At 41.1% G+C, this 18,875-nt stretch overlaps 1 protein-coding gene across 1 annotated transcript in view; it reads left to right on the forward strand.

Moving 5' to 3' along the window:
• The first annotated feature begins 17,413 nt into the window (after window positions 1–17,413).
• The window catches only part of ADAM10 (ADAM metallopeptidase domain 10), a 110,709-nt gene continuing 109,247 nt past the window's right edge, over window positions 17,414–18,875 (forward strand). Inside the window, exon 1 of the mRNA XM_060005890.1 lies at window positions 17,414–17,712. Within this exon, the coding sequence (XP_059861873.1) occupies window positions 17,658–17,712 (55 nt within the window). The 5' untranslated portion in view covers window positions 17,414–17,657. The remainder of the gene's footprint in view (window positions 17,713–18,875) is intronic.

Consider the following 18,875-nt stretch of genomic DNA (forward strand, 5'->3'; position numbering starts at 1 on the left):
AAAACACCCTTCGTTGCACTATGTAGAATGAAGTATTAGAAATAACACTAGTGATACTTCATTGTATGTCTATCCTTCCCAAACTTTTCTAGGCATCTGAACACATACATATTTTTGTAAACAAGAATCAGACCATTCTAAACACATTTGTTTCAGTTATCAATATATCGTGAACATTTTTATGCATTAATATCCATTCATCTACAACATTCCTAGTGAATTAATAATATGCCACTATGTGGCTGAACCAATCCGTTTCTTAAATATTTAGATCATTTCCATTGTTTAACTATTATGAACTTCACCGCAATCAATGTCCTTGGAACTGAATCTTTCTTTTTTTTTAATATTTATTTATTTGGCTGTGCCAGGGCTTAGCTGCAGCACGCAGCATCTTCGTTGTGGCGTGCGGGATCTTTCTTTAGTTACGACCTGCGGGATTTTTAGTTGTGGCATATGCGATCTATTTCTCTGACCAGGGATCGAACCCGGGACCCCTGCATTGGGAACGTGGATTCTTAACTGCTGGACCACCAGGGAAGTCCCTGGAACTGAATCTTTATATCTGTACTTATAATTGTATTCCTCAGATATATTTCCAGAAGTGCAAGTCAAGTCAGGATTTGACTTTCTTCAATGGTTTATCCAAGCCTTGCTTTCCATTCTCTCTGGTGCTATTCTAGGTTAGTGAGCGTGTTAGTGTAAACCTGCTAACTGATTTCTCTACAATTTCTTTTCCTTTGAGTACCTTGTGGATGTTGCTAGATTAAACAGTGCTTTCTTTAGTTCCACCTACTGCTGAAAAACCTTTAAAGGCACTTCCTTAACTACTGAATATCATGAGTTGACCTGGCAGTAAAAGCTTTTCTTAATCTGTCCTTATTCTTTTTAACCACCCTTACCAGCTACTAAAATGTAATAGCAACCTTCTTTCTATAAGATTTGGTTTGGTCACTCCACTAATTATACCTATCCAAATCATTAGCTCATTTTGTTTCCCTAACTTAAAGTGTCCTCTCTCTTCTTAGCTTTCAAAGTCTACTCAGACCATGTCCAACTTCCCACCTCCAAACTCCTCTGTTTTTACTACACCATTTAAAATATAAGTACCGAATTTCCTCAGGTCTAAGTTTCACTTTCTTAATATTTAAAATCTTCTAGGTTTGGAATTAAACATTTTTTGAGGATTTAATGCTCTTTTCTTCAAAAACTCTTATTGAATCAATGGTGTATCTTACAATTGAGGTTATCTTAGAATCAAGGAAATGTATCCTCTTCTTTATTGTTTTTATATGTTGAAATATATATATTTTTGTAAATTGACATTGCTTTTCCTAGAGAACCTAGTATTTTATATTCACTCTATCCCTCATTATGTTTATTTGGAACAGTGATTGTCAAACTTCAGCATGATTAACTCTTAGGTGGAAAACCTGTTAATAGGCATATTTCTGGACTCCATCCCCAGGAAGTTTCATTCAACAAAACTGGAGAAAAACCCAGGAATCTGCCGTTTTGACAGGCATCCTAAGTGACTCTGATGCTGATATGCCACTGGCCATGTGTTGAGAAATACTCATCTAGAACAATATCAGATAATAACCATTTGCATTATTGAGACATATAGTTGATATGTTAAGATACAAATAATAAGAATTATGACTCACTGGCTTATAATTACAATAAAAAACCTCTGTGATTATTTATTCAATATTTACAATGTGGTGTTCTGGGGCTCAGAAGAGAATATTAAGCATGGTCATGCAGAAGCAGCCTAATGTATTGGGTTGGCCAAAAAGTTCATTTGGGTTTTTCCGTAAGATGTTACAGAACTTTTTGGCCAACGAACCAATAGTAGAACGCGTGATGAACAGAGACTACAGGAACTGGGACTAGAACCTGGTCTTGCCATTGACTAATTTTATAAGCTTGGGTAGGTCAATTTACTTCTGCTAACTTCAGTTTTCACCTTTTGTAAAAGAAAAAAAAAGCAGGGGAAAAATATTAGCATGAATGATTTTGCTATGTGGTTTTGTGAATAAAATGGGAACAGATAGTAAAGCTCTTCAAATATATTATTGTTGTCACTGCCCTCAAATTGGTTACAATCCGGTTAGGAAGACAAAACATAAACATTTGCAAATGAAATAAAAATGAGAACCTGAAGCAGTGCGTAAGGGCTACTATAAGGTGCTTCCCAGAAAAGTGAGAATTAAAAAACCAAATCAGTCTAAAATGAATCAGTTTAGCTATTTGTCATAGTTCCCTTAGAAAACAGAATTCTTTCCAAGTCCAAAAGAAGTGAAAGTAAGGCCTGGAAATTAAGTCAAAGTCTGAATAGGCATAAGAAGTTGTGGCCTAATCAATTATATTATAACTGAAGAAAGCAAATAATAATAACAGAAAGGGAGATGGTAGTCTGTGTGGAGTCTAGAGAAGATCCCAAAACACAAGGGTTCGTCACAATATGCTTCAATCACCATCTAAGGTTGGGGGGCACCTGAACAGGTGGATGGCCTGGTACCTGTCTGGTACCTTGATAGATTCTTGTGTGGCATAGTCAGTTGGATATTTGGATGAACTAGTCAGTAAAATCATTCAATTACTTTATTCTGCACTGATGCCTTGCTTACCTAAGCCACTTTCAGTTGTGACTTCCCTTCTGAAGCATCGAAGATTTAAAAAAAAGAATGTATTGACTTGCTACCATGAATGTCTCACTTATAAAACAATAAGGTGACATTTTGATCAAGACGTAAGTCCCTTGAGAGTTTAGTTCCTATGAGTTAGTCTTTGTCAGCTGATCATCTCAGGTTGCAGTGAGAGAAATCAAGCTTCTTGACCTTTGAAGCCAAGAAGTAGATTCTGGACCATGGCAGTGATAATAAGGATGAATTTATCCAGTAATTCAAAAGACTAGACAAGATTCGGAGTCAAACATACTTGGTTTAGATGTCTGGTCTGCCCCTGCTTCCTCATATGTAAAATGGGAATCTACTTCATAGCATTGTTGCAAAGAGTTAAATGGGATCATGTATGGGAATTGCTTATCTTGGTGCCTGGCACTGCATCAGGAATATTGTCTTGGTGGTCTGGAAAACCCCAAACCAGGAGCAGAACAAATATTTGTTGAATGAATAACCAATAATTATCATTGTCACCCTGTAAAGTTTTTTGAGTGCCCGCTGCTTGCCTCAAAGCCTCTTTATCTAAGCCCTCTGTAACATCAAAATAATAATGAGAGTTTCTATAAAGTAACATGTGATTAATTGCAGATGAAGGATATAAATAATAGGTGTTTTGAACTAAAATGTGATTGAGATTAGGGGGCCCCGGGGGTCTAGGAAAACAGGACTATTTGGAACTTGGTCTAATTCTTAAATCAAGCATCAGAAGGTCAAATACTGACAGTGGTAGTACAGACTGGGGTGACATTAGACCAGCCCCATCCAAGGAGAGCAGCCTCTACTCAGTTTTAGCCAACTTCTGTTTTGCGACAACTTAAGTCTGCTTAACCTTTTAGCTTTCACAGAAAGTCTGGCATCTAGGTTTTAACATGAAAGCTCCTAACTGTTGAATAGTGACATATAATTAAGAAAAACTTTTTTAACTACAAATGAAACTGAACTTGTCTGTGAGTCTAATTTGGTTTATGAGCTACCAGGTTGTAACCAGCACTTAAAGACTATATATGAAATACATGTTAAAAGGTAAACTGAAGCATATTAAACATTTTAAGAGTTTATTTGAACAAAACTTGATTTGAATCAGAAAGCATCCAATCTAGCAGATAGAAAGGAGCTCTGAAGAGCTCTACAAAATGAAAGGCTTTTACAGGCAGAAGAGAGTGAAAACAAGGAAGTGATACTAGGCAAAAAAAGGTGTTGGTTATTGCAAAGTTACTTTCGTTTACAGGATAGCAGGGGACTAATGGGCACATTACCTAACAAGTGCTGATCGGGTGCTTCCTGATTTACTGGTTAAAAGTTCCATTTCTGGGAGAACTGAAACAATTAAGAATCTTGGTTTGTTGACATGGGGCTTAGCATAAGTGACTCCATTTTTGGTCCATTGTCTTTTTTTTTTTTTTTTTTTAATATACTGTATGAGCAGAAAGGAAACCGAGGTGACAAAAAGCATAGAAGGGGGAAAGTTGAAGATAGTTTGGAGTTCCCAAGTGTAGTTTGATAGTGTGGAGTAGAAGTTTCATTGAAAGGAGAAGAGAGAAAAGTTTGGACAAATGAATTTTGTGGAGCATCTTGAATGTTAGAATAAGATATCAGGATTTTAGGAAGTGGGGAGGGGGTCACTCCTAGGTTTTGAATAAATTAGTAAAATGGATCCTATTCTGGCATTAAGATTCAATAAACATTTGTTGAATATATATTTGCTTAACTCTCTGAGGTTCTGTTTTCAAAACCCCTATAACATGTGATTCATTATTATCTTTAAGAATTAGGGAAGATTTAAAGTAAACAAATACAATACAGTTTGATATAGCTACTTTATAAGTATAGACATGGTATATATTAATTTTGTCTAGTGGTGAAGTTAGTGAAGATTTTACAAAGGAGAAACAACCGTATGTTTAACAATATCTATTCCTTTACATTTGAAAGGAAAGTGACACTTATTACATGCCTTCTAAATGCCTTAACTTTTAAATACTATTTTCCACTGTTCTCTTTTCCCCAAAAGTGGATTTTCTAAGTGCTTTTCCTCTCTGATTCCTCTTTTATACAGAAAGCAAAATCCTAACCCAAAAAAAGTGTCTTAAAATGAATTATTGAAATTCCACATGGAGAGAATAAAATATGCAAAGATATCGAATTTAGTGTGGCCATGTAAAGACAGGAAGGCATTGACTAGTATAAGTTAGATATGTAACAACACCTAAAATTTTACAGTGCTTGCTATATGCCTTTCAATATTCTCAGTGCCTTACCTCTATTAATTTATATAACTCTCAAACTTCTGAGGTAGGTATTACTACTCTCCCCATTGTAAACATTAGGAAACTGTGGTACAGGTGCTTTAACTCACTCAAGGTTGCACAGCTGGCACATGATGCAACTAGGATATAGGGCTGGTGCTTGGGGCACAGGTGCAGGAAAAGTGTGGACTATGTGCTAGGCAGTGGGGTAGAATTCAGAACAAGACAGACCCAGGCTTTGTTTTCATGGATTTACAGCCTAGTGAGTCATAGACATTTGGAGGTAGTAAAAAATAATCATGCAAGTGAAGAATGAGAAGATAAAGCCAAAGATGAAGTCCTGAGGAACACCAATATCTAAAGGATAAAGAGAAGAAAAAGCCCCAAGGAAGAGATGCAGAAGTACAGTTAAAAGTAAGGAGGAAGAGACCTTCAAGAGGCGGAGGAGTAAGTCGTGGAGATCACCTTCCTCCCCACAAATACATCAGAACTACATCTACATGTGGAACAACTCCTACAGAACACCTTCTGAACGCTGGCAGAAGACCTCAGGCCGCCCAAAAGGCAAGAAACTCCCCACGTACCTGGGTAGGGCAAAAGAAAAAAGAAAAAACAGAGACAAAAGAATAGGGACAGGACCAGCACCTCTGGGAGGGAGCTGTGAAGGAGGAAATGTTTCCACACACTAGGAAGGCCCTTCGCGGGCAGAGACGGCAGGTGGCGGAGGGGGGAAGCTTCGGAGCCACGGGGGAGAGCACAGCAACAGGGGTGCGGAGGGCAAAGCGGAGAGATTTCCGCACAGAGGATCGGCGCTGACCAGCACTCACCAGCATGAGAGGCTTGACTGCTCACCTGCCGCGGCGGGCGGGGCTGGGAGCTGAGGCTCGACTTCGGTCAGAGCACAGGGAGAGGACTGGTGGCGTGAACACAGCCTGACGGGGCTAGTGTGCCACAGGTAGCCTTGAGGGAGTACGGGAAAAAGTCTGGACCTGCCTAAGAGGCAAGAGACCGTTGCTTCAGGGTGCGTGAGGAGAGGGGATTCAGAGCACTGCCTAAACGAGCTCCAGAGACCGGTGCGAGCCACGGCTATCAGTGCAGACACCAGAGAGGGGCATGAGACGCTAAGGCTGCTGCTGCAGCCACCAAGAATCCTGTGTGCAAGCACAGGTCACTCTCCACACCTCCCCTCCCGGGAGCCTGTGCAGCCCGCCACTGCCAGGGTCCCGTGATCCAGGGACAACTTCCCCGGGAGAACACATGGCACGCCTCAGACTGGTGCCACGTCACGCTGGCCTCTGCCGCCGCAGGCTCGCCACGCATTCTGTACCCCTCCCTTCCCCGCCACGGCCTGAGTGAGCCAGAGCCCCCTAATCAGCTGCTCCTTTAACCCCGTCCTGTCTGAGCGAAGAACAGACGCCCTCAGGTGACCTACGCCCTCAGACGCCCTCAGGTGACCGCAGAGGCGGGGCCAAATCCAAAGCTGAGCCCCAGGAGCTGTGCGAACAAAGAAGAGAGAGGGAAATTTCTCCCAGCAGCCTCAGGAGCAGTGGATTAAATCTCCACAATCAACTTGATGTACCCTGCATCTGTGGAATACATGAATAGACAACGAATCATCCCAAAATTGAGGCAGTGGACTTTGGGAGAAACAGGACACTTGGGGTTTGCTTTCTAAATCATATTTGTTTCTAGTTTATGTTTATCTTAGTTTAGTATTTAGAGTTTATTATCATTGGTAGATTCGTTTATTGATTTGGTTGCTCGCTTTTTTAAAAATATATTTATATATATTTTATATATTTTTCTCTTTTTGTGAGTATGTATGTGTATGCTTCTTTGTGTGATTTTGTCTGTATAGATTTACTTTTACCATTTGTCCTAGGGTTCTGTCTATTTTTCTTTCTTTTTTTTTTTTTTTAGTATAATTTTTAGCGTTTGTTTTCATTTGGTGGATTTGTTTTTTGGTTTGGTTGCTCTCTTCTGTCTTTTTTTATTGTACCACTTTTCAATTTTTTAATTTGTAATAATTTACTTTTATTTTTTATTTTAATAACTTTCTTTTCTTTCTTTCTTTCTTTCGCTTTCTTTCTTTCTTTCTTTCTTTCTTTTTTTCTCCCTTTTCTTCTGAGCCGTGTGGTTGACAGGGTCTTGGTGCTCCGGCTGGTTGTCAAGCCTGTGCCTCTGAGGTGGGAGAGCCGAGTTCAGGACACTGGTCCACCAGAGACCACGTAATATCCACCACTGGCTCCACATAATATCAAACGGTGAAAGCTCTCCCAGAGATCTCCATCTCAACACTAAGACCCAGCTCCACTCAACGACCAGCAAGCTACAGTGCTGGACACCCTAGAGAAACAACTAACAAGATAGGAACACAACCACACCCATTAGCAGAGAGGCTGCCTAAAATCATAATAAGGTCACAGACACCCCAAAACACACAACCGGATGCAGTCCTGCCCACCAGAAAGACAAGATCCAGCCTCATCCACCAGAACACAGGCACCAGTCCCCTCCACCAGGAAGCCTACATAACCCACTGAACCAACCGTAGCCACTGGGGGCAGACACCAAAAACAACGGGAACCACGAACTTGCAGCCTGTGAAAAGGAGACCCCAAACACAGTAAGTTAAACAAAATGAGAAGACAGAGACACACACAGCAGATGAAGGAGCAAGGCAAAAACCCACCAGATGAAACAAATAAAGAGGAAATAGGCAGTCTACCTGAAAAAGAATTCAGAGTAATGATAGTAAAGATGATCCAAAATCTTAGAAATAGAATGGAGAAAATACAAGAAACGTTTAACAAGGACATAGAAGATCTAAAGAGCAAACAAACAGTGATGAACAACACAATAAATGAAATTTAAAATTCTCTAGAAGGAATCAACAGAAGAATAACTGAGGCAGAAGAACAGATAAGTGACCTGGAAGATAAAATAGTGGAAATAACTACCACAGAGCAGAAAAAAGAATGAAAAGAATTGAGGACAGTCTCAGAGACTCCTGGGACAACATTAAACTCACCAACATTTGAATTATACGGGTCCCAAAAGAAGAAGAGAAAAAGAAAGGGATGGAAAAAATATTTCAAGAGATTATAGTTGAAAACTTCCCTAATATGGGAAAGGAAATAATCAATCAAGTCCAGGAAGCATAGAGAGTCCCATACAGGATAAATACAAGGAGAAACATGCCAAGACACATATTAATCAAACTATCAGAAATTAAATACAAAGAAAAATATTAAAAGTAGCAAGGGAAAAACAACAAATAACATACAAGCGAGTTCCCCATAAGGTTAACAGCTGATCTTTCAGCAGAAACTCTGCAAGCCAGAAGGGAGTAGCAGGACATATTTAAAGTGATGAAAGGGAAAAACCTACAACCAAGATTACTCTACCCAGCAAGGATCTCATTCAGATTCGATGGAGAAATTAAAACCTTTACAGACAAGCAAAAGCTAGGAGGATTCAGCACCACCAAACCAGCTTTACAACAAATGCTAAACGAACTTCTCTAGGTATGAAACACAAGAAAAGGAAAAGACCGACAAAAACAAAAGCAAAACAATTAAGAAAATGGTGATAGAAACATATATATTGATAACTACCATAAATATAAATGGATTAAATGCTCCAACCAAAAGACATAGACTGGCTGAATGGATACAAAAACAAGACCCATACATACGCTGCCTACAAGAGACCCACTTCAGACCTAGGGACACATACAGACTGAAAGTGAGGGAATGGAAAAAGATATTCCATGCAAATGGAAATCAAAAGAAAGCTGGAGTAGCAATTCTCATATCAGACAAAATAGACTTTAAAATAAAGACTATTACAAGAGACAAAGGAGGACACTACATAATGATCAAGGGATCAATCCAAGAAGAGAGAACAATTGTAAATATGTATGCACCCAACCGAGGAGCACCTCAATACATAAGGCAAATGCTAACAGCCATAAAAGGGGAAATCGACAGTAACACAGTCATAGTAGGGGACTTTAACAACCCACTTTCACCCATGGACAGATCATCCAAAATGAAAATAAATAAGGAAACACAAGCTTTAAATGATACATTAAACAAGATGGGCTTAATTGAAATTTATAGGACGTTCCATCCAAAAACAACAGAATACACTTTCTTCTCAAGTGCTCATGGAACATTCTCCAGGATAGATCATATCTTGAGTCACAAGTCAAGCTTTGGTAAATTTAAGAAAATTGAAATCATATCAAGTATCTTTTCTGACCACAATGCTATGAGAGTAGATATCAATTACAGGAAAAAGTCTAAAAAATACAAACACATGGAGGCTAAACAATATGCTACTAAATAACCAAGAGATCACTGAAGAAATCAAAGAGGAAATCAAAAAATACCTAGAAACAAATGAAAATGAAAACATGATGACCCAAAACCTATAGGATGCAGCGAAAGCAGTTCTAAGAGGGAAGCTTATAGCAATACAATCCTACCTCAAGAAACAAGAAACATCTCAAATAAACAACCTAACATTACACCTAAAGGAACTAGAGAAAGAAGAACCAAAAAAACCCAAAGTTAGCAGAAGAAAAGAAATTATAAAGAACAGATCAGAAATAAATGAAAAAGAAATGAAGGAAACCATAGCAAAGATAACTAAAACTAAAAGTTGTTTCTTTGAGAAGATAAACAAAATTGGTAAACCATTAGCCAGACTTATCAAGAAAAAAAGAGCGAAGACTCAAATCAATAGAATTAGAAATGAAAAAAGAGAAGTAACAACTGACACTGCAGAAATACAAAGGATCATGAGAGATTACTACAAGCAACTCTAGGCCAATAAAATGGACAACCTGGAAGAAATGGAAAAATTCTTAGAAAAGCACAACCTTCCAAGACTGAACCAGGAAGAAATAGAAAATATAAACATGCCAATCACAAGCACTGTAATTGAGACTGTGATTACACATCTTCCAACAAATAAAAGCCCGGGACCAGATGGCTTCACAGGTGAATTCTATCAAACATTTAGAGAAGAGCTAACACCTATCCTTCTCAAACTCTTCCAAAATATAGCAGAAGGAGGAACACTCCCAAACTCATTCTACAAGGCCACCATCACCCTGATACCAAACCAGACAAAGATGTCACAAAAAAAGAAAAGTACAGGCTAATATCACTGATGAACATAGATGCAAAAATCCTCAACAGAATACTAGCAAACAGAATCCAGAAGCACATTAAAAGGATCATATACCATGATCAAGTGGGGTTTATCCCAGGAATGCAAGGATTCTTCAATATACACAAATCATTGTGATAAACCATATTAACAAATTGAAGGAGAAAAACCATATGATCATCTAAATAGATGCAGAAAAAGCTTTTGACAAAATGCAACACCCATTCATGATAAAAACCCTCCAGAAAGTAGGCATAGAAGGAACTTACCTCAACATAATAAAAGCCATATATGACAAACCCACAGCCAACATTGTTCTTAATGGTGAAAAACTGAAACCATTTCCTCTAAAATCAGGAACAAGACAAAGTTGTCCACTCTCATCACTATTATTCAACATAGTTTTGGAAGTTTTAGCCACAGCAATCAGAGCAGAAAAAGAAATAAAAGGAATCCAAATCGGAAAAAGGAAGTAAAGCTGTCACTGTTTGCAGATGACATAATACTATACATAGAGAATCCTGAAGATGCTACCAGAAAACTACTAGAGCTAATCAATGAATTTGGTAAAGTAGCAGGATACAAAATTAATGCACAGAAATCTCTTACATTCCTATACACTAATGATGAAAAATCTGAAAGTGAAATTAAGGAAACACTCCCATTTACCATTGCAACAAAAAGAATAAAATATCTAGGAATAAACCTACCTAAGGATACAAAAGACCTGTATGCAGAAAACTATAAGACACTGATGAAAGAAATTAAAGATGATACAAACAGACGGAGAAATATACCATGTTCTTGGATTGGAAGAATCAACATTGTGAAAATGACTATACTACCCAAAGCAATCTACAGATTCAATGCAATCCCTATCAAACTACCACGGGCATTTTTCACGGAGCTAGAACAAAAAGTTCACAATTTGTATGGAAACACAAAAGACCCTGAATAGCCAAAGCAATCCTAAGAACGAAAAACAGAGATGGAGGAAAGAGGCTCCTGGACTTCAGACTATACTACAAAGCTAAAGTAATCAAAACAGTATGGTACTGGCCCCAAAAGAGAAATATAGATCAATGGAACAGGATAGAAAGCTCAGAGATAAAGCCACGCACATGTTGTCACCTTTTTCTTGATAAAGGAGGCAAGAATATACGATGGATAAAAGACAGTCTCTTCAATAAGTGGTGCTGGGAAAACTGGACAGCTACCTGTAAAAGAATGAAATTAGCACTCCCTAACACCATACACAAAAATAAACACAAAATGGATTAAAGACCTAATTGTCTTTAAGGTCTTTAAGGCCAGACACTATCAAACTCTTAGAGGAAAACATAGGCAGAATACTCTATGACATAAATCACAGTAAGATCCTTTTTGACCCATCTGCTAGAGAAATGAAAATAAAAACAAAAATAAGCAAATGGGATCTCATGAAACTTAAAAGCTTTTGCACAGCAAAGGAAACCATAAACAAGCCAAAAGGGCAACCCTCAGAATGGGAGAAAATATTTGCAAATGAAGCAACTGGCAAAGGATTAAGCTCCAAAAGTTACAAGCAGCTCATGCAGCTCAATATCAAAAAAACAAACAACCCACTCCAAAAATGGGCAGAAGGCCTAAATAGACATTTCTCCAAAGAAGATATACAGATTGCCAACAAACATATGAAAGGATGTTCAACATCACTAATCATTAGAGAAATGCAAATCAAAACTTCAGTGAGGTATCACCCCACACCAGTCAGAATGGCCGTCATCAAAAAATCTACAAACAATAAATGCTGGAGAGGGTGTGGAGAAAAGGGAACCCTCTTGCAGTAACGAAGACACAATGCAGCCAAAAATTAAATCTAAAAAAAAAAAAAGATCTGTTAGTTATTGATGCCACTACACACTTTCACTCCTTATCTAACATGTAAATTGATACAGCCACTATGGAGAACAGTATGGAGGTTCCTTATAAAACTAAAAGTAGAACTACAGTATGACCTAGCAATTCCACTGCTGGGCATATACCCTGAGAAAACCATAATTCAAAAAGAGTCATGTACCACAATGTTAATTGCAGCTCTGTTTACAATAGCCAGGACATGGAAGCAACCTAAGTGTCCATTGACAGATGAATGGATAAAGAAGATGTGGCACATATATACGATGGAATATTACTCAGCTGTAAAAAGAAATGAAATTGAGTTATTTGTAGTTAAGTGGATGGACCTAGAGTCTGTTATATAGAGTGAAGTAAGTCAAAAAGAGAAAAACAAATACCAAATGCTAACACATATATATGGAGTCTGAAGAAAAAAAAAAAGGTTCTGCAGAACCTAGGGGCAGGACAGGAATAGAGACGCAGACATACAGAATGGACTTGAGGACACGGGGAGGGGGAAGTGTAAGCTGGGACGAGGTGAGAGAGTGCCATGGACATATATACACTACCAAATGTGAAATAGATAACTAGTGGGAAGCAGCTGCATAGCAGAGGGAGATCAGTTTGGTGCTTTTTGACCTCCTAGAGGGGTGGGATAGGGAGGGCTGGAGGGAGACGCAAGAGGGAGGAGATATGGGGACATATGTATATGTATAGCTGATTCACTTTGTTATATAGCAGAAAGTAATACACCATTGTAAAGCAATTATACTCTAATAAAGATGTTAAAAAATAATGTTAAAAAAAAAAGTAAGGCGGGGGCTTCCCTGGTGGCGCAGTGGTTGAGAGTTCGCCTGCAGATGCAGGGGACACGAGTTTGTGCCCCCGTCCAGGAATATCCCACATGCTGTGGAGCGGCTGGGCCCGTGAGCCATGGCCGCTGAGCCTCCGCGTCCGGAGCTTGTGTTCCGCAACGGGAGAGGCCACAACAAGATCAGGAGAGAGCAGTCTTGGGAAACACTGGAGGAGGGAATTTTGAGGAGAGAACGTTAATTGACCAAGAGGTCTAGTTAGATAAGGAGTGAGAGTGTGTAGTGGCATCGGTAACTAACAGATCTTTTTGTTTTTTTTTTTTTTAATTTTTGGCTGCGTTGTGTCTTCGTTACTGCATGCATGCTTTCTCTAGTTGCAGCGAGCAGGGGCCTCTCTTTCTTTCAATGCGTGGGTTTCTCATTGCGGTGGCTTCTCTTGTTGCGCAGCACAGGCTCTAGGCGCGCGGGCTTCAGTAGTTGTGGCTCGTGAGCTCAGTATTTGTGGCTCGTGACTGCAGAGCACAGGCTCAGTAGTTGTGGCGTGCAGGCTTAGTTGCTCCGCGGCATGTGGGATCTTCCCGGACCAGGGTTCAAACTCGTGTCCCCTGCATTGTCAGGCCGATTCTTAACCGCTGTGCCACCAGGGAAGCCCCTAACAGATCTTTGATGGCCCCAGGAAGAGTAGCTCCTTGAGAGTGATGGTGTTGGAAGAAAACTTCAGTGGACTGAGGTGAGGTTTGAAAGCAGCACCAGAAGTGAGAGAGACTGGAGTGAGATGGATTAGAAGTCCACCAAGCAAGAGAAAATAATTGTGCAAATTGGAGTGACAGTAATGGGTAGGGATGGATTAAAGGCAGAAGAAAAATATTTTTAGGGAAGAATCAATTCTTGGTGACTGTTTATGAGTAGACAAGGGAAGAAGAATATGAGATGATTCCACTCTCCATCCCAGGTTACTGAGAGGGTGGTGGTGCCATTATCAGAGATAAGTTACACATATTGAGTTTGGCATGACAGTGAGACATGCAGCAGGCAGTTTATTAGGAGCTGGAAAATTTAAAATGTTTACCAGGATTGGTTTTAAGTTGTGCAAGAAACATTTTCGTACAGTATTACTTGTATAATATACTGTATACGGCCATATACTTCCTAGCTGAATTTCTCACTATTAAAACTTGAGGGTAACTTTCTTTTATACTGGTAGTATCAAAGCTGTGTATTATAGCTAAGGAAATAATGCTATTAATCACTGCTTTCAAATGGACGAGTGTTCATGGAAGAACCATAATATTTATATATTTTTAATTAAACACTTATATAGCAATTATTTAAACACTTATGTAGCAACAGCCAGACACTGTTATAATCACTTTACAAATATTAAATAATTTAAATTTAATCATCAGAACAGTCTCATGAGGGACATATTTTATCATTCTCATTTAAGAAAAGAAACACTGAGGTTAGAAAGGTGAAATAACTTGGCCAAAGCCACACAGCTTATAAATGGTAAAGCTGGGAGTCCAACCCAGACTGTCTATGATGGTATAAATGCAGACCTTATATTTCCACATTTCATCAGTTTCCCATACATTTACAAAATACCAAAAATGTAGTAAGTTAAAATGTCAAAAAAAAAATAGTGTTTCAAACTTGTAACATTGGAATACCATTCATTATGATGCTGGTATGCAATGAATGTATGTTTTTAAATAAAAAGAGATACAATCTTAAATGTAATTTTTGGTGATCACCTTGGCAATGTAAAACACGATTTTGGTTTTTTTCCAGTTGAAATTAAAGAGAAGGTGCCATTTGCCTCTAACCACTGGAATTAACTATAAAAAATACTGTGGGGCTTCCCTGGTGGCACAGTGGTTGAGGGTCCGCCTGCCGATGCAGGGGACGCGGGTTCGTGCCCCGGTCCGGGAGGATCCCAAGTGCCGCGGAGCGGCTGGGCCCATGAGCCATGGCCGCTGAGCCTGCGCGGCCATAACCTGTGCTCCGCGGCGGGAGGGGCCACAGCAGTGAGAGGTCCGCGTACCGCAATAAATAAATAAATAAAATAAATTACAAAAAACTATAATAATTCATTTTTCAAAATGAGAATTAAAGAAGCATATGGTGATAAACTGTAAAAAATACACAGCAAAAAGAAGTAGGAATTCCAAATTATTATTAGTATTAATACTTATATTTTTAATTCAGCCTCCTGAAGCAGGATGCCAAATAGATGAAGACTAATTAGATGTCATTGAAACGTTCTAATTCATGAAATACAAGTTTTTTTTTTCTTATTTGTCATATGAATATGTCTTGGAAGTAGATGGTGGTAATAGTTGCACAGCACTGTGAATTTACTAAAATGCCACTGAATTGTTTACTTTTATTTATTTAGTTAGTTTTAAATATTTTCCAGCTTTATTGAACTATAACCAACATATAACATTGTGTAAGTTTAAGGTGTATACATGTTGATTTGATACACTTATATATTGCAAAATGCTTACCAGTATTATTAACTATAGTTGGCATGTTGTACATCAGATCCCCAGAACTTGTTCATCTTACAACTGGAAGTTTGTACTGTTTGACCAACATCTCCCCATTTCCCCCACTTCCCAGCCCATGGTAACCACCATTTTACTCTGTTTCTTTAAGTTTGGCTTTTTTAGATTCCACATATAAACGAGATCACACAGTATTTGTCTTCTCTGTTTGACTTATTTCTCTTAGCATAATGCCTTCCAGGTTCATCCCTGATGGCAAGATTTCCTTCTTTCTCATGGCTGAGTAATATTCCACAGTATCTACATATGACATCTTTAGCCATTCATCCATAGAGGGACGCTTAGGTTGTTTCCATATCGTAGCTATTGTGAATAATGTTGCAATGAGTATGGGAGTACAGATTTCTCTTAAAGATCTTGATTTCACTTCGTTTGGTTTTATACCCAGAAGTGGGGTTGCTGGATCATATTGTAGTTCTTCTTCTTCTTTTAAAAAGATTTATTTATTTATTTGGCTGTGCTGGGTCTTAGTTGCGGCACATGGAATCTTCCTTGCTGCATGTGGGATCTTCACTGCAGCATGTGAGATCTTTAGTTGGCATGTGGGATCTAGTTCCCTGACCAGGGATTGAACCAGGGCCCCCTGCATTGGGAGCATGGAGTCTTAGCCACTGGACCACCAGGGAAGTCCCTCATATGGTAGTACTATTTTTAATTTTTTGAGGAACCTCCATGCTGTTTTCTGTAATGCTGCACCAATTTACATTCCCACCAGCAATGAACAAGGGTTTCCCTTTCTCCACATCCTTGTCAACACGTATCTCTTGTCTTTTTGACAATAACCTTTCTAACAGTGTGGCAATATCTCACTGTGGTTTTGATTCACATTTCCTTGATGATTAGTGGTACTGAGCATCTGTTCATGTACCTATTGGCCATTTGGATGTCCTCTTTGAAAAAATGTCTTTTAAGTTCCTCTGCCCATTTTCAAATTGGATTGTCTGCTTTTTAGCCATTGAGTTGTAAGGGTTCCTTATATATTTTAGTTATTAACCCTTTCTCAGAGACACAATTTGCAAATATTTTCTCTCATTCTGAAGGTTGCCTTTCCATTTTGTTGATTCTTTCTTCTGCCATGCCAAAGCTTTTTAGTTTGAGGTAGGCCCACTTATTTATTTTTGCTTTTGTTGCTTGTGTTTTTGGTGTCGCATCCAAAAATTATTGCCAAGACCAACATCAAGCTTTCCCCTGTTTCCTTCTAGGAGTCTTATGGTTTCAGGTCTTATGTTTAAGTCTTTAATCCATGGAATACTAGTTTAAAGAGTCAAAGGGAGTTACTGATAAATCAAATAGGAGCTTCAAAGAAGTTGGGGTGAAGGAGATTCCACAGTTCTGTTCAGAGATGGAACAGAGAGAGTGGTAAATAGGACATTTTTCGGGCTAGAGATTCCGTACCCTGTGGTTGAGGCGGCATGCTTTCAGAATGGCTAAGGCCTGATCTGTGCCACAAATTTGTAAAGCGATCAGAAAGATATGACAGGCTGTGTTTCTGCTGCTGGAAGGTCTTTACATTTAGGTTCTGATTGTTGGCGGCTGTCTCCTTTGTAATTACCGCTTGTTCGCACTTGGCTTTTTTGGTGGGGGACTTTGCTTTTGTTTACTTAGTAGACGTCGTGCACTCTGAGAGGCAAAAAAAGAAGTAACCAAAATCTCCATTCCCTGTGAAGTTAAGAAGTGGACAGCTGCCCCTTGACTCTCCCATTTTAACCCAAGAGACAATTCTCAACAGCTCTAAGAATCAGCCCTACGCGGTCCGCAGATTTGCGCTCCGGTCCGGGGGCGGAACCCCAGGAAACCCCGCCTCCCAAGCCCAATCCCCGCTCTCCGCCTGCGGACAGGAAGCAGCTGCTGGCCGAGGAGCCCGGGAACCAGCCGCAGCGCGCATGCGCGCGCCCCTGGGGCACCTGGGGGAGGGGGAGGGGCGGGAGGAAGGGGTGCGGCTCCGCCTGCTGGTTGGGCGCTCGCCGGTCACGTGGCAAGGAAGGAGGCGGAGGTACCGGGCTCGGGGGGAGGGAGGTAGAGAAGAGGGAAGGAGCGAGGGAAGGAAAGCGGGGAAGGGAGGAAGGAAACGAACGAGGGGGAGGGAGGTCCCTGTTTTGGAGGTGCTGGGAGCTTTGCCGGCCCCTGAAGTGGGGCGAGAGGAAGGTGCTTCGCCGTTTCTCCTGCCGGGGGAGGTCCCGGCTCCCCGTGGAGGCTCCGGACCAAGCCTCTTCAGCTTCTCCCTCCGGATCGATGTGCTGCTGTTAACCCGTGAGGAGGAGGCGGTGGCAGCGGCAGCGGAAGATGGTGTTTCTGAGAGTGTTAATTCTGCTCCTCTCCTGGGCGGCGGGACTGGGAGGTGAGGCACGACCCCGAGCGCCGGGGGCGCGGTGAGCACGGCAGACCGCGCAGCGGCAGCGGCGGCCGGGCCGAGCGGAGCCCAGTCGCTCCGTGTGGCTGGCGCGTCAGTCAGCCCGGCCGGCCGGCGGCGCCACTCGGGCGCGCAGCGCTCCCCGCTCCCTATTGTCCCCTGCACCCCGACCGCGTTCCCTTCCGTGGCGGGCCGAGGAGGCACCGAGCCTTCGGCGAGGCCTTTCCCGCCCCCTGCCGCCCCAGCAGCAGGGGAGCCTGGGGTCGCCTGCCTGAGAAGCAAAGTCGAGATCCGGGTCGCCAGGCGAGAGCCGGTGGTGCTCAGGCCGGCAGCACCATCCCTGCAGCCTGCTCGACGGGCGCCGGGGCGGGCAACTGCCGCGGGGCCGCCGGTCTTTGCCATCCTGGTCCCGCGCTCACCCTCCTCACCCTTCCGCCCCCAGCTCCTGCCTGGTGGCGAATTCCGGAGTCCGCTCAGTCGCGGAGAACCGCCGCGCAGGCTCGTGGGAAGTTGCGATTGTATTGTTCTTTACCGGGCGCGGCGATCCAGACCGACCCGGTTCTGCAGAGGGGCCGCCCGTGGAGGGGTAACAGTGGTCTCCTTCTCGTCTGAGCCGGGCGGCTACCGCTCTCCAGAGTGCCCCGCCTCTGTCCGGGTGTTCGGAGAGAGATTGCGGTAGGGTGTGTTTATGTTCAGTGCAAACATTTTGTTGCCCAGGGGAAAGGTTTTGGTGGGGAGAAAGATAAGCCGTTTTCGGGATGTTCACTGATCTGTAGGCTGGATTGCGTCTTTTAGAGAGACAGTCCCTCGGTGACCCAACTTGAAGAGTTTTATTAAACTCTCAGGTGGAGTAGACATACAGTGTAATTAGTGGATTGTCAAAACAGTGGCAACCCTCCACCCCCCACGTTGGCGTTAAGTGTGCTAAAAGCATATAATTTCTTGATTACTCCAGTTTTGAAGACGATTTTCATTTCCATTGTATCCCAGGACCAACTGCATCATTTTGTTGTTGTGTAAAGTGCTTTATTTTAGGTTAACTTTTTGACTTCCTCCATAGTATACTTAAAGACCTTAAAATATGTTTAAGAGAATTAGATTGGAAGTTTTTCCGGAGTGCTTTGGATTAGTATAGACAAATTTGATAATTT

Source organism: Delphinus delphis, chromosome 2 (assembly GCF_949987515.2).
Source record: "Delphinus delphis chromosome 2, mDelDel1.2, whole genome shotgun sequence".
Taxonomy (NCBI): domain Eukaryota; kingdom Metazoa; phylum Chordata; class Mammalia; order Artiodactyla; family Delphinidae; genus Delphinus; species Delphinus delphis.